This window comes from Barbatula barbatula, assembly GCF_947034865.1.
Source record: "Barbatula barbatula genome assembly, chromosome: 7".
Lineage (NCBI taxonomy): Eukaryota > Metazoa > Chordata > Actinopteri > Cypriniformes > Nemacheilidae > Barbatula > Barbatula barbatula.
In genome coordinates, this window is record NC_136770.1 from 20,640,961 (window position 1) to 20,658,287 (window position 17,327).

The 17,327-nt window shown below is 39.0% G+C and overlaps 1 protein-coding gene across 1 annotated transcript in view; it reads right to left on the reverse strand.

Moving 5' to 3' along the window:
• Nucleotides 1-1,159: 1,159 nt before the first annotated feature.
• cntn3b (contactin 3b) overlaps nt 1,160-17,327 on the reverse strand; it is a 43,051-nt gene continuing 26,883 nt past the window's right edge. Inside the window, exons 10-23 of the mRNA XM_079461371.1 lie at nt 16,538-16,667; nt 15,865-16,015; nt 15,652-15,779; nt 13,836-14,011; nt 10,550-10,667; nt 9,750-9,908; nt 9,064-9,213; nt 8,416-8,486; nt 7,624-7,858; nt 5,956-6,065; nt 3,764-3,950; nt 3,098-3,210; nt 2,054-2,219; nt 1,160-1,522 (exon numbers count right to left, since the gene is read on the reverse strand). Coding sequence (XP_079317497.1) covers nt 1,428-1,522; nt 2,054-2,219; nt 3,098-3,210; nt 3,764-3,950; nt 5,956-6,065; nt 7,624-7,858; nt 8,416-8,486; nt 9,064-9,213; nt 9,750-9,908; nt 10,550-10,667; nt 13,836-14,011; nt 15,652-15,779; nt 15,865-16,015; nt 16,538-16,667 — 1,989 coding nt within the window. The 3' untranslated portion in view covers nt 1,160-1,427. The remainder of the gene's footprint in view (nt 1,523-2,053; nt 2,220-3,097; nt 3,211-3,763; nt 3,951-5,955; nt 6,066-7,623; nt 7,859-8,415; nt 8,487-9,063; nt 9,214-9,749; nt 9,909-10,549; nt 10,668-13,835; nt 14,012-15,651; nt 15,780-15,864; nt 16,016-16,537; nt 16,668-17,327) is intronic.

Genomic DNA, 17,327 nt, shown 5'->3' on the forward strand with positions numbered 1-17,327 from the left:
ACCACAGGTTTTGTGCCACTATACTCTATATACAATGCCAATCATCCTTGAGCAAGTAAGTCTAGAGCTGGCTTCAATACTTTGCTCATGTATGGCCATGGTGTATAGAAAGTGGTCTTTACGGACACCAAATCGACAACCTTCCGCCCTGTTCTATTCCGCCACACCATTGAGTGCAAGGCTTTTAACCTTTTCACATCCGCAACGCCATTAGAGCTATAAATAGAGCTATACAATTTTCATGCGAGTCTCATTTCGCCACTTCTGACAAACTTTCTTGCGTCTTTATTTACGTACTGATAGAGATGCGCGAGACGTCGATAATTCTGATCGAGTGCTTGCTTTCCAAAGTGGCTGACACTTTCAATGCTTTCGAAGCATATTCAATGGTATTGTATGAATTTTATGCTTTTTAGCAATTTGCCTATTTTATACAATGTAAAAAGCATGAATGAATTGTGATCGGCGTGATGGCAACAGAAAGGATACTAAAAGGCGTTTCAATCGGTTGACATTCCGAGCAAAAACTCTCAGGAAAAGCCTTAACGCTTAACACATCTATAATTAAACTGGCATGACATGTCAAACAAAATGCTAATACCCAGCAAATAGCCTTTTTGAATTTGACGGCTCTGAAGTAAAAGCGGAACAGCAATGTTTATTTCTTAACTACTGGCCGAGGATTCCTGACTGTGTTAACTTAGAACTTAGCACAAACAGATCCAAAATCAGCACAAAAGAGCATCTTTCTAGCAGGTTTGTCAGTCCCTATCCTCTTTGAATGCAACTTAACTGAATGACTACTGTCAACTACTTTGGTACGTACATGAATTTAAGGCATTGTTTGTTTCTTGAAGATCAGAGCGCAAGATGAAGGATGCACGCATTGGCACTGTACATAAAAAAATCAACAGACGCATGAAATGTTGAGCGTTGTTGCTTTGTTCACACAGGCAAGAATCAGATTTTTTGGTGCATTAAATTCTAGTCTATTCGTTTTTGCAGTCTAAACATGAAATCTGATATTGGTACACATGTGTCTGAATGGTTATTAATGTTTTTTTTTAGGGGGGAATTCAAGATGCAAAAGCAATTTAAAAAAATGTGCTAGATCTAACCCTCTCATAGACCTGAAAACCAGATCTGATTTTTCTGCAGTGTGAACAAAGCTGTAACGTTTCTTATTCCTGGGTTTAAAGTGCCAAACAAGCTGTTATAATACTATAGCCCATCTGTGCCAATCCAAACACCTCAATAAATCTGTTCCATGTTTACGAATGAGGAATTCACCCATGTTCCCTTGTGACGTTTCAATATCCCGCAGAATCTCTGGAGTTGGGGGACTCCCATCGGATAAGACTCGGTTGCGTGATGAGCAGAATGTTTGTATGCGTTTTGTCACTGTGCCCGTGTCTGGTGCTCAAACATCATGAGGCACTGAGCGTTGACAGAGCGCATATTAGCAGAGGAGAGAGAGAGAGAGCGCACAGCCTTCCAGCTTTGGATCCCCGAGCACCCATGCCTGCAACCCAAGTCAAACAGAAACGTTAGGAACCACAATTTAACCTCTCGGATGGGAGAAAAATAATCATTGTTTATGTCTTAATTCTCAGACAGCTCGCTGTAAATCAAAGAGGAATTACGCATCGGGTCTGCTCCGCTATCTACATTATTAATAGCTTCAGAGGGGAAAGAATCTCATGACGATAAGGGCTCCCGTCACATCTGAGAGCACATCTTCTGTACGAAAAGGAAGGGAAGTCGAGTTTGATTGCCGCCCATTTGAGGAAGATGCTTGAGGGTGGTGGGGAGGGTGATTTTCACTACTTTATATGCCACTCGGGCGCCACAGTCAACAAGGAATAAGCGAGTGACAGAGATAGATGGCGAATGAATGTGCATTTCTTAAAAGGTCGAGTTCTGCGACTCTAAAAAAGAACCGAGGCTGAGGAGAAAAGACTGAAATATTTTGGCGCCCAAACTGACTGAATCCCCATGAGGAGCTAATCAATGTCTGCGGAAGTCGAAATAAAAGGGAGGACAACAGACTTACTGAGTTGGTGGATGTGGATTGGCTCACTTCCTTCCCCTAGTCCCCCTTCACTGAGGGTCTTGATCTGTATGACGTAGTTGTCGTTTGGGTTGAGGGTCAATTCCACGGATGTTTTGTTGGTGATGATGGTGTACATGTCGTTATTTCGATGTCTTCTGTACAGTATCTGTGGATGGTGGAACAATATCATTTAAGGTTGAGATTTTTTTATGGGACAGTTTTTCCAAAAATAACTTTCAACATGTTTCAAGTTATTTCTCCCGCAGAACGCAAAAGACGATATTTAAATAAATGTTGGTGACCAAACAACACATGCATCCATTTTATGGACACAAAACCACAGAGACATTTCTAAAAATATATGATTTGGTGTTCCACAGAAGAAAGCGTCTTATACAGGTTTTAAACTAACATTAGGGTGGACAAATGGAAAGAATTTTTCTATATGTGTAGCTTTTTATCATCCACAAGGAAAACCTGCATAGCCCATCTCTCCTCAACAAACAACTGGTTTCGAGTTATCGTTTATGTCTGTAAAATAATTTATTCAAATGTTCATCCCTACATCTTCAATCCTCAATAATAGTGACATTTTCCTAAGCAAACATCATTAATGGTTGCGTATGTGACTCTTTGACATCATTAAAGCAACTAAACACAAGTTACAAGAGAAAGTGTTTACTGATGATAATGGCTAGTGCCTTTCCCCTGAGATCAATGACTTTTTTCCAGTGTGAAGAAATGAGCACTGTGAGAGCTGTTAGTAGCGTGCTGTGTAATTAACAGAGAGGTGCAACATGACATGACATAGCATATGTTGTGCTCTTATCTATAAAAACATACCAACTATTGATTTTTAGGTACGTTAGAGCCATATATTTGTAGCAAAAGCACGAAAACTCTCATTTTTATCAAGAGTATCATCTGCAAACGTAGCTCTTGGTATTAGCGTTCAACGAACGAAGGAGGGGTTTCTGAGCTAAATGGAAAGCGCTTTTGAAATAGATTTTCTAGTCTGCATGCTGAAAGACAGATTTCGCTTACTATGTAGCCAGTGACTTCCGATTCTGTTTCGAGAGCTATGACTGGATCCCACTGCAGCATGAGCTGAGAACCAATCAGATTCCACTCTACGTTTTGAGGAGGCTGCCCAGGTGCTGTGGATTTGTTTGAGGAACAAAGACAAACACAACATGAAAAAAGGGAGATATTTTGACTACACAAGATTTAAAAGTTTAGGATCACTTATTCTATCCTTATTAATATTGTAGAATAATAGAAAACTAATCAAAACAATTATTGATAATGAGATAAAATAATTGAAATTCCTTTAAGAGCTAATTTTCTTCCAAGTAGTGAACACTTAAAAAATGACACCCAATCCAAATCCATTAGAATTCAATTCGTTTTCATTATATTTATCATCAAACGGGTCATTCTTGTTTTGAACAGGCCTTAAAAAGACTAGATGTCGAAGCAATGAATCTGTGCTTTCGAGAGAACTTTAAATGATGACAGAATACATTTTTTTGGGTGAACTGTTCCTTTTCTCACCCTCAAATTGTTCCAAATCCCCTACTATGGTAGCTAATGGTGGCCAAGAACTGTTTGATTACAAGCATTCTTCTAAATATCTTTCTCTTTGTTCATCAGAACAACAGAACTTTCATCTTTGGGTAAACTGTTCCTTTAACTACTCAGTGTACTCACGTGGTTTTTTAGTGGTGACGTTGACAGGAGCAGACTGAGGGCCGGTTCCGGCAGTATTAAAAGCGCACACTGCTACATAATACTGAGTGTTCCCCTGCAGTCCGCTAACATTCACCGCTGTGTAGTTTCCAGTTATCCTCACTTTACCCACCGTATCCGGCTTGGTGTCGTCTTCCCAGTACACCACCTGTTCGCCGGGAGACACAACAAGGACGTTGTTCATATCCTTGACAATGATTTAGATGTGAACAGCTCTCCGCCAATATAATTAAACACCCTCGTAACCCGCGGTGACCCTCAATATGCTGATTATTGTCAAAGTGTGAGCAGATACCTGAATAAAGAGTTCGTTTTGGAAACTGAATTACACACTTGTGTTTTTAATAGAATATATTGCGTTATGCATCTCTATAATTAATAACATCAAATTAAGAGCAAATGCCAGCAGTGTTTTATATTGCTGCCAAAGAAGGTGACATGATATAGAATGAATTCATCACATCACTGCAAATGTGCATTTTAAGTCATCATAAGTCATCATAACTGTAAGTTGCTTTGGATAAAAGCATTTACCAAATGCATTTTTGTAATGTACTGTATTGTAAAATGTAATACCGTGAAAAGCCTGAAAGCAGACTATGGATAAAAACATCAAAGGCACGAAAGTGAATGAGATCTGTGGAGATAAAATAGTGAAAGAACTGCGTAGCCGAATATAACAAAATGATGATAGAGTCAAATGTGTCTCACCGCCTTTTGCAAACATATCTGGCAGGGTGAAAATTTGATACTCTTGTGAAGCGATATGTAATTGATTTTGTGACATTTCAATTAACGTTTAGGTGAGAAACAAATGTAAAAATAAATTATTCATTATTAACCTCTGGTCATGCGTCATATCAATATTTAGATACTAGGTGTCGGAAAATTAAGTCAATTTAAGAATCAAACAAAAGGATCTGCCCGAAGGGAGTCAAATTTTTAAATGAGTAATTGTGTAGATTTGACTCTGTGGAAGTCTTTTAAACTTACTGAAAAGTGACTTTCTTCAAGACGTAATGCATTAACGGTTAAATAAGACCAAACTAAATATTGCATGTGCTTTAAAAAGTTTGTGTGAATACAAGGAATTAACTGTACGTATGTGTATAAAGACTTCCCTTATACACACAAACACATGACGCACTCCTTTGATTCATACATTTACATTTACGCATTTGGCAGACGCTTTTATCCAAAGCGACTTACATTGCTTTGTGCTATACATTTGTTTCTGACTATGGGATCGAACCCGTGACCTTGTCGTTGCTAGCGCCATGCTCTAACCACTGAGCCACAGGAAAGCCACACATGCTCTCTTTTGGTACAAAAAATAAACAACCCAAATGTTTTTCTCATCTAGAAATCCGGTGACACGATAGCTCTATTCTTTCCAGACAATATGGCCGTTACCATGGCAACGTGGCGGTTTTTGTGCCACAGGGCAGGGGTGACAGAGATGGAGAGAGTGGCTTGTAAGAAAGCGAGACTCTCTTTGCATTCTTGAAAGGCCAGCTGAGAGCTTTCGGCCAGCTTCTGAAGGCTTACGACGTGTAACCATCTAAACTCTGGTATTCTACATATTTCAGATAGCACGGAGAGGTGAGGAGTGCTATTATTAGTTCCGTATACCATAATTACGGGGAATGGCGATGTTCCTCTCACTATATCCTTTGTGTTTCGAGTCAGATCGGTGGGCGTGACTTGTTGGTTTTGACTAAATCCTTGATGTTGCCAGTCTTGCGATATCCTAACCCGAACCCACATCCTAAACCTAATCATGTAGACTACCCTTCATGTATGGTCCTTGAACGTGCCAAAAAACATGCCCGTGTGACATCCTTGGCAAGGCCCCGCCCACCAGCAGTGATAAACATGTTTTAATATATCGCAAAGTGACACTATTTGGGAGTTTTTTCAAATAATTTAATTGGTACTATGCCATTTCTCCGTGGTATTTGAATAATATGCGTCGTCACCTTTCTATAGCTACTTATTTCACAAAAATCTATAATCAATATCTGTGCAAATGAGATACTTATGTGGCATTTAAACAAAACAATAGTCAATATACAGCAAATGTACAGTACAAGCCATTCAGATATGCACAGTTACAATGGGATGCATCCACAGAAAACAAGATAATATCAAACCTCAAATCCAAGAACCCTTTCAGGTGTGGACTGGATGGGCACCCAGGAAACCTCGATGTCGGCCGCCGACAGACTTCTCGCTAAAACTTTCTCAGGGGCTACGCTCGGCACTGCACAGAAACAGGAAGGTGTTCAAAAAGCTTTACACAGCCAATGAGAAGAAATTTGATTAAGGCTGAGAATAAAGGGGCCAGTCTCACCGGAGAGAGAGACCCTACTTCATATTAATAGGAAGCGTGACAGACAGTGAGGGAGACAATCTGTTTGGAAAATTCAATTACCACTACCAGCACATCAACATGCCTGTAAGTGTCTAGCAGGATTTGCAGTAACCTATAGCTGCAATAACTAATATAAGGTTGTCATTTGCAGCGTGAATGAGAGGGGTGGAGCAAAAAGCTGTCTCAATCAACTTATTCCATCATTTTCATTCAAGGTCACACCTGTATGTGAGATCGGAGGGTAGTGAGTGTTTGAGAGCGTGCTGGGACTACTGCTGAGCTCGAGTGTGTTTGTGTGGAGATAAAATATTAAGCATGCATACGGTATCTGGTATCTTATTATGGAAATATTAGAATGGATCTTAAAGTGATTGTACACACAAAAACTGAAAACTGTCATCATTTACTGTTGTCATTTCAAACCTGTTTGACTTTCTTTTTTCCGCAGGGCACAAAAGATGATATTTTCAAGAACGTTGTTAACTGGAACACATTCACTTTGCTTTTGTGTCCATACAATAGAAGTGAATGGGTGCCACTGCTGTTCGGTTACCAACTTTTGAAAATATTTTCTATTGTGTTCTGCTGGAAAAAAGTAAGTCATACAGGTTTGAAATAACAAGACATAAATGTTAATTTTTTTATTTTTATTAAATTGGGCAAGTTTACGCGTTATTATATGCGTTAACGCATTAATTAATGCCGACAATTATTTTATCATGCATTAACACATTTTTTTATTTTGAAGTCTGTTGCTCACTGGCTCTGAAACGTACAGACAAACAGAAGGGGTGGGATGTTGATCGGTACTGGCTTGGGATGGACGTCATCACACGTCTCAACCGCTGAGAGCATTTGGGGTTGGCCTATGACTGCTGATCGTGCACATGAGCCAGGGACACCAGAACTGAATGGAGGATGGAACCAAACTCTTACATGGATATTTCGTCTGAAATCTCTTCCAGACGGCGGTGTTGATAGTACAAAAGTTGCTTAAGTCTCTACAGTGCGACCAAATGTTCGACTTTTCTTAATGGTCTCAACGGTGTGAATGTCAAACTGATCAATTTGTAATTTTTGTACATTATAAATGTTATGTGCAGAAATGTTATATTGCACAAGCGACACATCCAATCCAGCGGCATTCCATTTTGTCTCCCCTCCTATCAGTGCACTCTTTCACGTCTTCTTACTAGTATTAAACTTTTACTCCCACACCACTTAGGCATAACTGATTCGTTTATGGTTATCTCTCCATTATCTTATGATCATTTTGCAAGACAAACAATGGTTGTCCAAAATAACAGTTTTCTGTTAAAAAAGGACCAGTGTTATTTACAACTTGTAAAATGGTCTATATACACTGATGGTTTTGTATTTGGCAGCCTGTATTCCGCATGTAGGCGGTTGTTATTGTGTGTAATGATGTAGATAAATCCATCTGTACCTTCCTCTGCCGAGAACACGGTTGTTATGGAGCTGAATGGCCCTTCCCCTCGGTTGTTGAACGCTCCCACTTTGACATTGAAGGGTGAGAAAGGCGGGATGGTGTCATTGCGGAAAACGTAACGGGTGAGGCTAGGCGCCGAGATCAGGGCGCGGGTCCAAGTGACCGTGTCCACTGGACGGAAGGCGATGATGTAACCGAAGCCCTCTCCGTTCTGCAACTCCTCTGGAACAGGCTGAGAGTGGAACACAAAACTATAGTGATATTAAAACACATTGAGTCCAACATACCAACTGACCCAACAGGGCTGTAGTAGAAATCAATTCAAATTATTTGCAGTTACTCCAAAAATGGGCAGACACCACAGTTCAACTTCAGTTAAAATGATTAAAAATGGTCAACTTCATGTAATCAAGAAAATAGTAAGTCCACTACCTCAAATGTAAATAGAGCCTTTTCAAGTTTAACAACCTGATTTTAACTGATTTTTCAAAAAATCAGTGAGCCATCCTCAACTTGTTTTATGCAAAAAAAATAAGCAAACTTCACCATGAACTCATACTCTCCTCCCGGTCAGTCTGAAGCCTATTTGTGGCTGAAATAAACTTCAAAGCAACACTGGCTGTGAGCTGACTTTCATTCGTAGGAGAGGAAATAAAGCCTGGAGTCCGGCGGGCGCGGAGAGGGTCTTAGTACTGATCATAAAATGGCTACATTTCATTCGACACAATTAAGCGTTGGCATTTAGACCAGGCCGACTGAGAGAGCGGTAAAATCTGACAAATGACTTACCTCCCACGTTATCACTAATTCCGACTTGGTTCCTCCTCCACCTCCAACTTCAGTGGGCGCTGTGTCAGGCACTACGGACGGAAACCCAGAGAGAGAATGTAAACTGCAAAATTGAATCGGAGTACTTGACTATTCCGATTAGTGGATTTCTTAAACCTTTTTGTTTGGGAATCAAAGGTTGATTTACATTTTGCTTCCAGAGAGACTCTTATGGTCCTTTCACTTGACTTTCTATGCAGTACAACACTAGCGTTCCATTACACAATGGTTGAGCTCTCTTTTTTCCGTTTTGTCGCGAACCTTTTCAAGTGACAGCAAATGGTTGTCGTCAGTTCCAATACTGTATCATTACATCACTTTCACTTTCTCGTCACCTAGCAACGTTTTCCGTGCCTCTACCCGTGAAGCTTTTTGCAAGGTGGAGGTCAAAGTGCCGCTTAAAGCTAGAGCTAATGTTGTGAAAGGACCTTCACTGGGGTTCTTTCGGTTTAAAAAGTATCACAGATTTATATTTGATAATTTTTTTTATTGTGGGCATGTTGCACGTGGACTAAAAGAGATGAAAGATGCCAGTGAGGAAGTGTGTTCTGTTTCAGTGCATATCCGTAGTGTCTTTAAAAAAAATAAGGAAATAAGTGCAGAACTCACTCGCATCCTCAGTTCTGATCTTGGTGGATGGTGGACTTGGTTCTCCCATCCCAACACCATTACTGGCCAGAACTCTGAACTCGTATTCCACCCAGGCGTTCAAACCCACTACTGTTGCGGTAAGAGTGTTCCCATTGATCACCTCAGGAACTGTGGGCAAGACCAAGAAAATGAACCATTTAAAGGGATAGTTCACCCCAAAATAAAAATTCTCTCATCATTTATTCACTCGTTCAAAACCTGTATGACTTTTCTGTGAAACACAAAAGTAGATATTTTGAAAATTGTCAGAGTGGTTCCATAGAATAGGCGTCAATGAGGTCCAATCAACATGTTTGGTTTCCGACATTCTTCATAATATCTTCTTTTGAGTTTGGATGAAGAAAGTCAAACAGATTTGGAGGGTAAGTAAATTGCGAAAATATTAGGTTTTTTTTAGGTTAACAATACTTTAAACTTTTGCAATAAATTCATAAATGCCATAAAATATGTTTAAGACAGAACGAAACCGTTGAATTATATAAATACATTAACTATTTTGTTAAGGCTTTCAGGAACAGTCGGAAGGCTTCAAATAAATATTTATAACATACATTTTGTTTTCTTAAAAGGGAGACTGAGTGCATTAAAGTGCTTTCATTTTTGACAGTAAAAATTATAAATAAATAAACAGATAAACAGTGTACCCGTGTCAACGGCTTGCCAGCCCACAGTAAAGGGAGTCCTGCCCTGGATGACGTATCCTGTAATGGGACTTCCATTATCCTGTCCTGGGCTCCATGACAGCTGGGCCGTGCTATCCGTGACTTCTTCTACCACGACCAAATCTGGTGGACTGGGGGGACCTGACTCAATCACATCCAGTGATGAACTTAATTATTTCATTAAGAATGTTTGATCAGTCTCTGCATCTGCTCTAAAGTTCAACCTGCTCTAAAGTTGATGTACAGACCAAGACGCCTGTGTGTTTTATGGAGTACTTGACAACTGGTCTGTGCATGCGGATGTTGCTATAACTATCGCAATAGAATATGTGTGTGTACGTTTGTAAACAGTTCACACACATACAAACTAAATGATTCACATTTCTGTTCCTAATAATGTTTTTTCTTCAATTGAATGGATTTCAGGGGGTGCGTTGTGCTGCTTAGCCGATGTGTAAATGAGCCAATTAAAGACATCTTCTATGATAAACAAGCTGCTATTCGAACACCTGGGACAGAACCGTGTTGTGTATTGGCTGTGAATACCAATGCGACACTCTTAAACACCGCAGAGAAGACGTGGCACCATAAACCATCCCAAATGACACATTTAGCACTATCTGAACTCTTGCTGCATTAGACGCCCCCTTTCATTAAAATACACACCTAGCGGGACACTGTTTAGTGTGTAAGTGCGACGGTTATAAATAAATATAATGCGGGGCTCAGAAGGCAAATCTTGTGCGTTTGGACATATAAACCAAAAGACAATTTGTTCCTACCTTTAACAACCAATATTGCATTAGTGGACAGACTCTCGACATCTGTGTCGATGAGGCAAACGTATTTCCCTCCGTGGTTAAGCTGGATGTTTCGAATCATAAGGTCACCGGAAAAGCTCTGTTGCAAAAATCCAAAGATCAACGTATATTTTGTTAATACATGTATTTTATTGTTCAAACTGCAGTAAACTTGTGATACCACAAGACAACCAAATCAATTTACATTTTACACACATATACATTTATGTGTGTGTATAATGTATAAATACATTCATTATAAACACATTAATGTAATAAAATAACCTATAAAAGCCATGCTTTAAAACTTGTATTGCTTGTATTGTATGTAACATTGATAAACATGAATATGTATTTCAAACAAACATTTGACCTGATGGTTCATACTGAAGTCTTTGGAAACACATCAGACACACCGGATTTATTTACACATATGAATGTGGCCCAGGTCAGAATTGCACAGAATTGTTCACACTGTCATCCAAAATAACTGATTTGTATAAAATGAGATGTGGGTTCCATTCAATTGAATGTAGGCAGAGTGACACAAGGCCTGATTTCACCAGCAATGTGTGTCTAGTACTCTAGTATTTATTATTTTGATGCATATTTTGTAAGCACGAAAATAAAGCTGAGGCTGCCATACCGATGTTTCTTGCTGAAAACCTGTGCTGATTTCTGCCTATTCTGACATACTGGAGATGGCGGCTGTGCTCTGAGAGATAAAAATCTGAGAGCTAAATAAACATTCTCAGTAACTAGCCTCTGGGATTCGTTCGGATCCAACTCTCTGTGCCACACAGGAACGCAGTAACACACACCGGCTAATTGGCAAGACGATGCTAATTATTCCACAATTACATAAGTCAGTGGGTGCTAATATCGATCTAAATAAAACACACAGCACACTCAAGCCTTAGAGAATATGTTTTTTTCCATACAACATATACTGCAAGATTTCATACCAAAGTGTGTTGTCAGGAATCAAGTGGGAGAAAACTAATATCTAAACTGAGTATAGGCCTACATGGAATTTACATTTGCATGTACTACTCACTTTATATCTGCCAAAACTAGAAACACTAATCAGATCATCCTCTGTGCTTCGGTTTTAAATAATAAGAGAACCACCGATACTACATTTCTCCACCGAAACCGATTCTACCGATTCTTTGGTGATATCTGCCGATAACGAATATCTGCCGATAACGAATGAATATTAATATTGCCCATCAAACAAGTGATGTTTTTTTTTAACATTTTCTATATATAGAGCACACATTTATAACATTTTCCTGTCCTCTTTCGATTGAAAGGATATATTGGTGCGTCTCTAATAATAGTCATAAGTAAATAATCATAATTCACTTATCCTCGTGTCATTCCAATTGTATAGGACTTCCTTTCTTCAGTTAAATACAAGCTAATACATTTATATTAAAATGCCATCACGTTCTGTTCTTTACAAGCTCAAGATGGTAAAACGCCAAAAAGCACATGGGGGTTGACAAAAATAACGTAAATAACGAATGGTGCCACGAAGCAAACATGTAGAAAACAAACTGTTGAAATATATTTGCTTATATTATTAATGTTAACGTTTAGAAAATAAAATTGCCCGAGATAAATGTATCTTCATTGTAATTTTTATGATTTATTTGTCAACTGCCCACATACATCCTTAAAGTAACCCAAATAACTTTATCCAAACTGTTTAAAATGTAAACAAACAGATCTTTGCGGGTATCAAATGAACTGTAATACAGCTATCATTTTGAATCTGGTAGGTTGTCAAGTCCTGCGACCAGTTGCGTCTTTCGTCATATAAAAGAAGAGAACTGATGAGATTTGAAGTTATCAGCTTCTGAATTTATCAGATCTGTTTAAATGTTCATTTAGCTAAATAAGCTCAATCATGTCTCTCACAAGCATGTATTACGCTACTGTAGTTATTTGCATTACTTAATGGGTTTAAATGGAGCTTTGAGCACTATTAAAAAATGATTGAACTTAAAATTGTTGTTAGTCATCAGTTAAAGATAGAAAGTTATGCATGGATGTCATGAATGTGAGTAAATTATGGGAGAATATCACATTTTTGCTGAACTAATTCTTTAAGAAATCCTTCTACATTATCCCTGTAACTGTACGTAAAAAATCTGAATTTGATATGGAGTCTCCCACTTTAAGAGCGCCAACCGGCCATTGAAATTGAGCATTTGTGGACTCTATGGAAAGACTGCAGGGGGTTGATGTTTAATTATGGTAATGAATCCATGAATGAGGTGGTTGAGACAGAGGGTGGTAATCTTCAGGAGCAGAGGAAGTGTGGATCTGTGAAAACCATCTCATTATAACCGCCATCTGCATATGTCAATGTCATTTGTAATGGCCTTTGAGAAAAGATCCTAATGTATGAACTTTACATGACCAACATCACATGACATTACTGAGACATCATTCCAACCTCCAGTATGTAGGTGTTACATCTCAAAACGGTCCTTTAATGAACACCGTTCTTATAACAACACATTTTGCTTCAACTATTTGTCAACACTTGAGAAAACAAAAGAGTCGTAACTGAAAAATGTAATGCATGTTCTGCAAAACACAAAGCCTTTTTCAAGGCAGGATTTCGATTTATTTGAGTCGTGCTGCACAAGAAATTGTCTCCCTCGAGATGTAACAATGTCCTGTGGAGCTGTAAGGGTGAAATGGGAACAAGACTTTTAATTGATGTGGCCTGTTTTCTTGCTTCTTTCTGTTGAGAGATTCTGTTTGGGATATATGTTGAATCATTCACATTCAATGTAGGTCAAATGAATAAATGACCCAGAACAAGAAAGCAAAATTAAAGGAGTTTCAAAATACTGTTTAATAGCCGTATAAATCTCGGTAAGGGGGACAATTTGGTTTAAATAGCTTCTAGTCCAGCACACCAAAAAGTAGATTACAAACCCAAGCACACAACCATCAGTGTGTTTTTTTTCACTACTCTACCTTAGTAGTGATAATTCGCCCCAAAATATGAAATTTCATCATTTAATCAAATTCACGAGGTTCGAAACCTGCATATGAGATGTTTTGTTTCCATACAATGGAAGGAAATGGGGCACAGTGTTGTTCAGTTACCGACATTCTTCAAAATATCTTCTTTTGAGTTACATTTCCACCATTATTTTCCCTTAATATATTTTACGGTTGGCACTGGTGGTGACGAGGGTGCTGATGTTGCAATAACGGCCTAAACACACAATTCAATACTCACCCCTCCAACTCTTTCAAAATGGTCCGTGTCTTGATTAAAATCAATAGGCTGACCATTAAAGGCCCAGGAGAAGGCCACGTCCAGGGCTGGATCAGCGTTCACCTGACAGGGCAACACGATGCTCTCGCCCACAGTGATCTCTGTGCTGCTAGGACCTTGGCTGATCCTCGTGGGCTCTGTTACAATGACAACACAGTCGGATGAATCTCTGGGATACAATTAAAAGGGAAAGACGACCCTCTGTGACCGTGCAAATAATTGGACTACTTAATTTTGTTGTGCAATTTAAATGAATTATATTATAAAACAAAGAAATGGTTTAACTTGTAATGAATAAGATATAAATCATCATCAATTGAATCGCTGCTGTTGGTGTTTTATAAGAGTCGCTTGAAGCTGGGAAGTCAGAACCTCAGTGAACACCCCACTGTCTGTTTGAATTAAAACATTACCACTTAGTAAATCATTATTGTGGTACAATATATCCCTAATGAGGTTAAAACAAACTGTGCTTGATCGAATAATATGTCGCTCAAAAAGGCTCTTTCTTTCAAGGTAGGCAGCGTAAGCTGCGAAAACCACCAGACCTTTTGCAGGAGTCAAATGTCTGGCTATAATAAACCAGAATGGGTTGCTCTTTTAATTTATCTGAATTTTAAGGTACGGGTACTATACATTTGGATTTTAAGGTTCTGCCATACCATAGGAAGCCCGGAAATTGAGGGAGAACATAACGTGAGATGGAGAATTGGTGGAGCAGAGAGGGTGGGGCCACTTTGTAAAAGAGGTCTTAGATTCTAATTAAATTTAATTAAGGGGGTCAACTGTCGGTGCGTGAAAAAAAACACGTAATGAGTGAAAAATAAAAGAAAGAAAAACGACGTATGCTCCTGAACATTTTCAACGATACACTACAAAGGTAATGAGCTTCTACTGATTTACATAAAAAATACTGCAGATTAAACCGCTAGCCTATATAATGAAAAGTGAGAAAACATTGTTCTGTAGCGTAATGAGATGACAGTCCGCATGGATAATGGCCACGGCAATTAAGAATGACCTTAACTATGAGTAATACGAGAAACGGATGTGTGTGTAGGAATGAAGCAAGAGGCCAAGCGTGCTATAAAAAACGTTAGAGAAAAAAATCTAATTCCTCTGTTATACAGACAGCTCTCATGATGCGAGTAGAAGAGATCTCTTTTTTTTCCTCGACATTGATAACAAAAGCTATTCGTCTTGAAGTAGTGTCGAAGTATTGTGCAACGCTCCTCAGCAGTGGCTCGATTATATAAAACAAATCTTAAAGCGTGTGATTGTTTGCACTTGAAAGGCTGAAAGAACGACAATGGAAATTTGACAGAACAGAGCTGTCAGATGGCTAATGCATTTTGTGAAGTGGCTGAAGTAATGTGGCACGATAAGAGACAGAAGCGACATGTCTATCAAAACTATTTATAGTTAAATGATCAAGAATGCAGTATTTAAAGAGCCAACTGCATTGTTTCGTGTCTGGCCTGCAAACTGATGCTGGTTTTGATCAAAATAATACTTAAGAATCCATTATTCCATTTAAAAAAATGGTCAACGTATTTTAAAAGAGATTCATAAAATGTCTGACTGCGTAGTTACAAGGAATCTGTTTTACCAAATTTGTATTCAAGAGCAGTGAATTGGGAACTGAAAATGATGATTGTGGTTTGGACAATAACATTCAACAGATTCTAAACCCTATTGCCCACCTGAACGCCACAACTCAACAAGGGGGACACACGAGCTAACCGCTGAGCCTCGGTTCTGACGATCAAATACTCACCGGTGATCACCAGTTTTCCGGTTGTGCTTGCGGTGCCAAACTGGTTTTTCGCGACGCATGTGTAACCACCCCCATCTCGCTTAGTTACGTTGTTAATCTTAAGTGTCCCATTGGCGAAGAGAGAAATCCTTAAATGAAAATAAATTGTTCAACATCACAAAAGAAGCACGTGGTCAAAGCGGTGAATGGAAAAAGTCGTAGTTGTGACAGTACCTTTCATTTCTTTGCAGTACCTCACTCCCTCTCTTCCACAGGCTAATGGCTCTGGGCGACGCACGTGGCCTGCAGTCTAAGGTAACATCACTACCCGTGCGGGCCTTAAGCAGACGGCTCAAAGGATTCTGGGAAAAACTGGGAGGAGAGGCTGTAGGCGAAAGAAAGATTTGGCTGCGCTTAGACTCGCACTCAAAGGCTCGACGGAATCTGTGATGAACAGCGACTGACGTTCAAACAGCCTCTGGCACAAGACGAGAAAAGCCTTTTAGAGAAGTCGAAAGGACTTAAGAAATAGAGCTACCCTCTTCCAGTGGCTTCTTCCGGGCCATTTATCTTCAACCAAACTTACATTTTACAGCATTCTGTATCTTCCAAAGAAGCCATTCATTAGACGCTGGCCCGCGTGCACAATACCGACCAATGTGTCATGATTAAAACGAATGAATGAATTCATGACGCGCAGACATCCTGAAGTATCAGAATCAATATTGGCGGAAAAATGAGTTTGGAATGAAGCACTCAATCAGAGGGACGTTTTCAATGCCGCCCAGAGTAACCTTTTGAGCGATGTGGCTCAGCAATGTGAGCCTGGGTTCTGACTAGACAATAAAAGTTTTATCATTCAAATGAAGGATGGAGAGCGGACAGAAAAAAAAATTAGCGGCCTTACCGAGTACCAGCAGTTCGGCGCTGGAATAAATGATCCCGTGCTTGTTCTCCGCCACACACTGGTACATCCCACGATCCGAAAGATTCAGCGATGAGATGGAGAGGGCGCCATTCTCTATCTGCACTCGGCCCTATAAACACGTCAAAAAACTTAAGTACACTTGAGTTACAAGAATTGTTGTCATAATGTTCTGGGTGTTTTTTTGTGTGATGCTATGTGGTTGCTAGGGTGGTTCCATATTAAAAACAGCTATTTTATTCTTAACGTTGCTTAAATCTTTGTCAGGGCTGCAAAATATAGAACAATTGTCAAAAAATAGAGAACATAAAACAAACGTTATGTGGCCCAAACATAACTTCCGGTAGCTGGAAGAATAAATATACATTTTATTTTATATAAAAGGTTTTAGTTATACAACATACAAACACAGACCGGAAGTAAACTTCGGGCCAGCCGTGTGCATCTGATGAAACCGTTTAATGCCAAAGTGAATATCGCATTAGAAATACCTTGAATTATAATTTAGTAGTTTCATTAAAAAATGTTATATTAAATATAAACCTATAAATAACATATTTTTGTGTTTATAGTTAAAACTGATTTTACTAATTTAAAGTTTTATTGCATTATATTATTTAACGTATTATTGCATTACATTATTTAATGAGTTATCGATATCACTTATTCAATAAAAAAGTACTCACCCTTTAATATCGTAATTTTACACAGTATTAAAGGTGGCACCCTAAACCGTTAAAATACTTTTAACTGTACACAAATTGTGAAGACA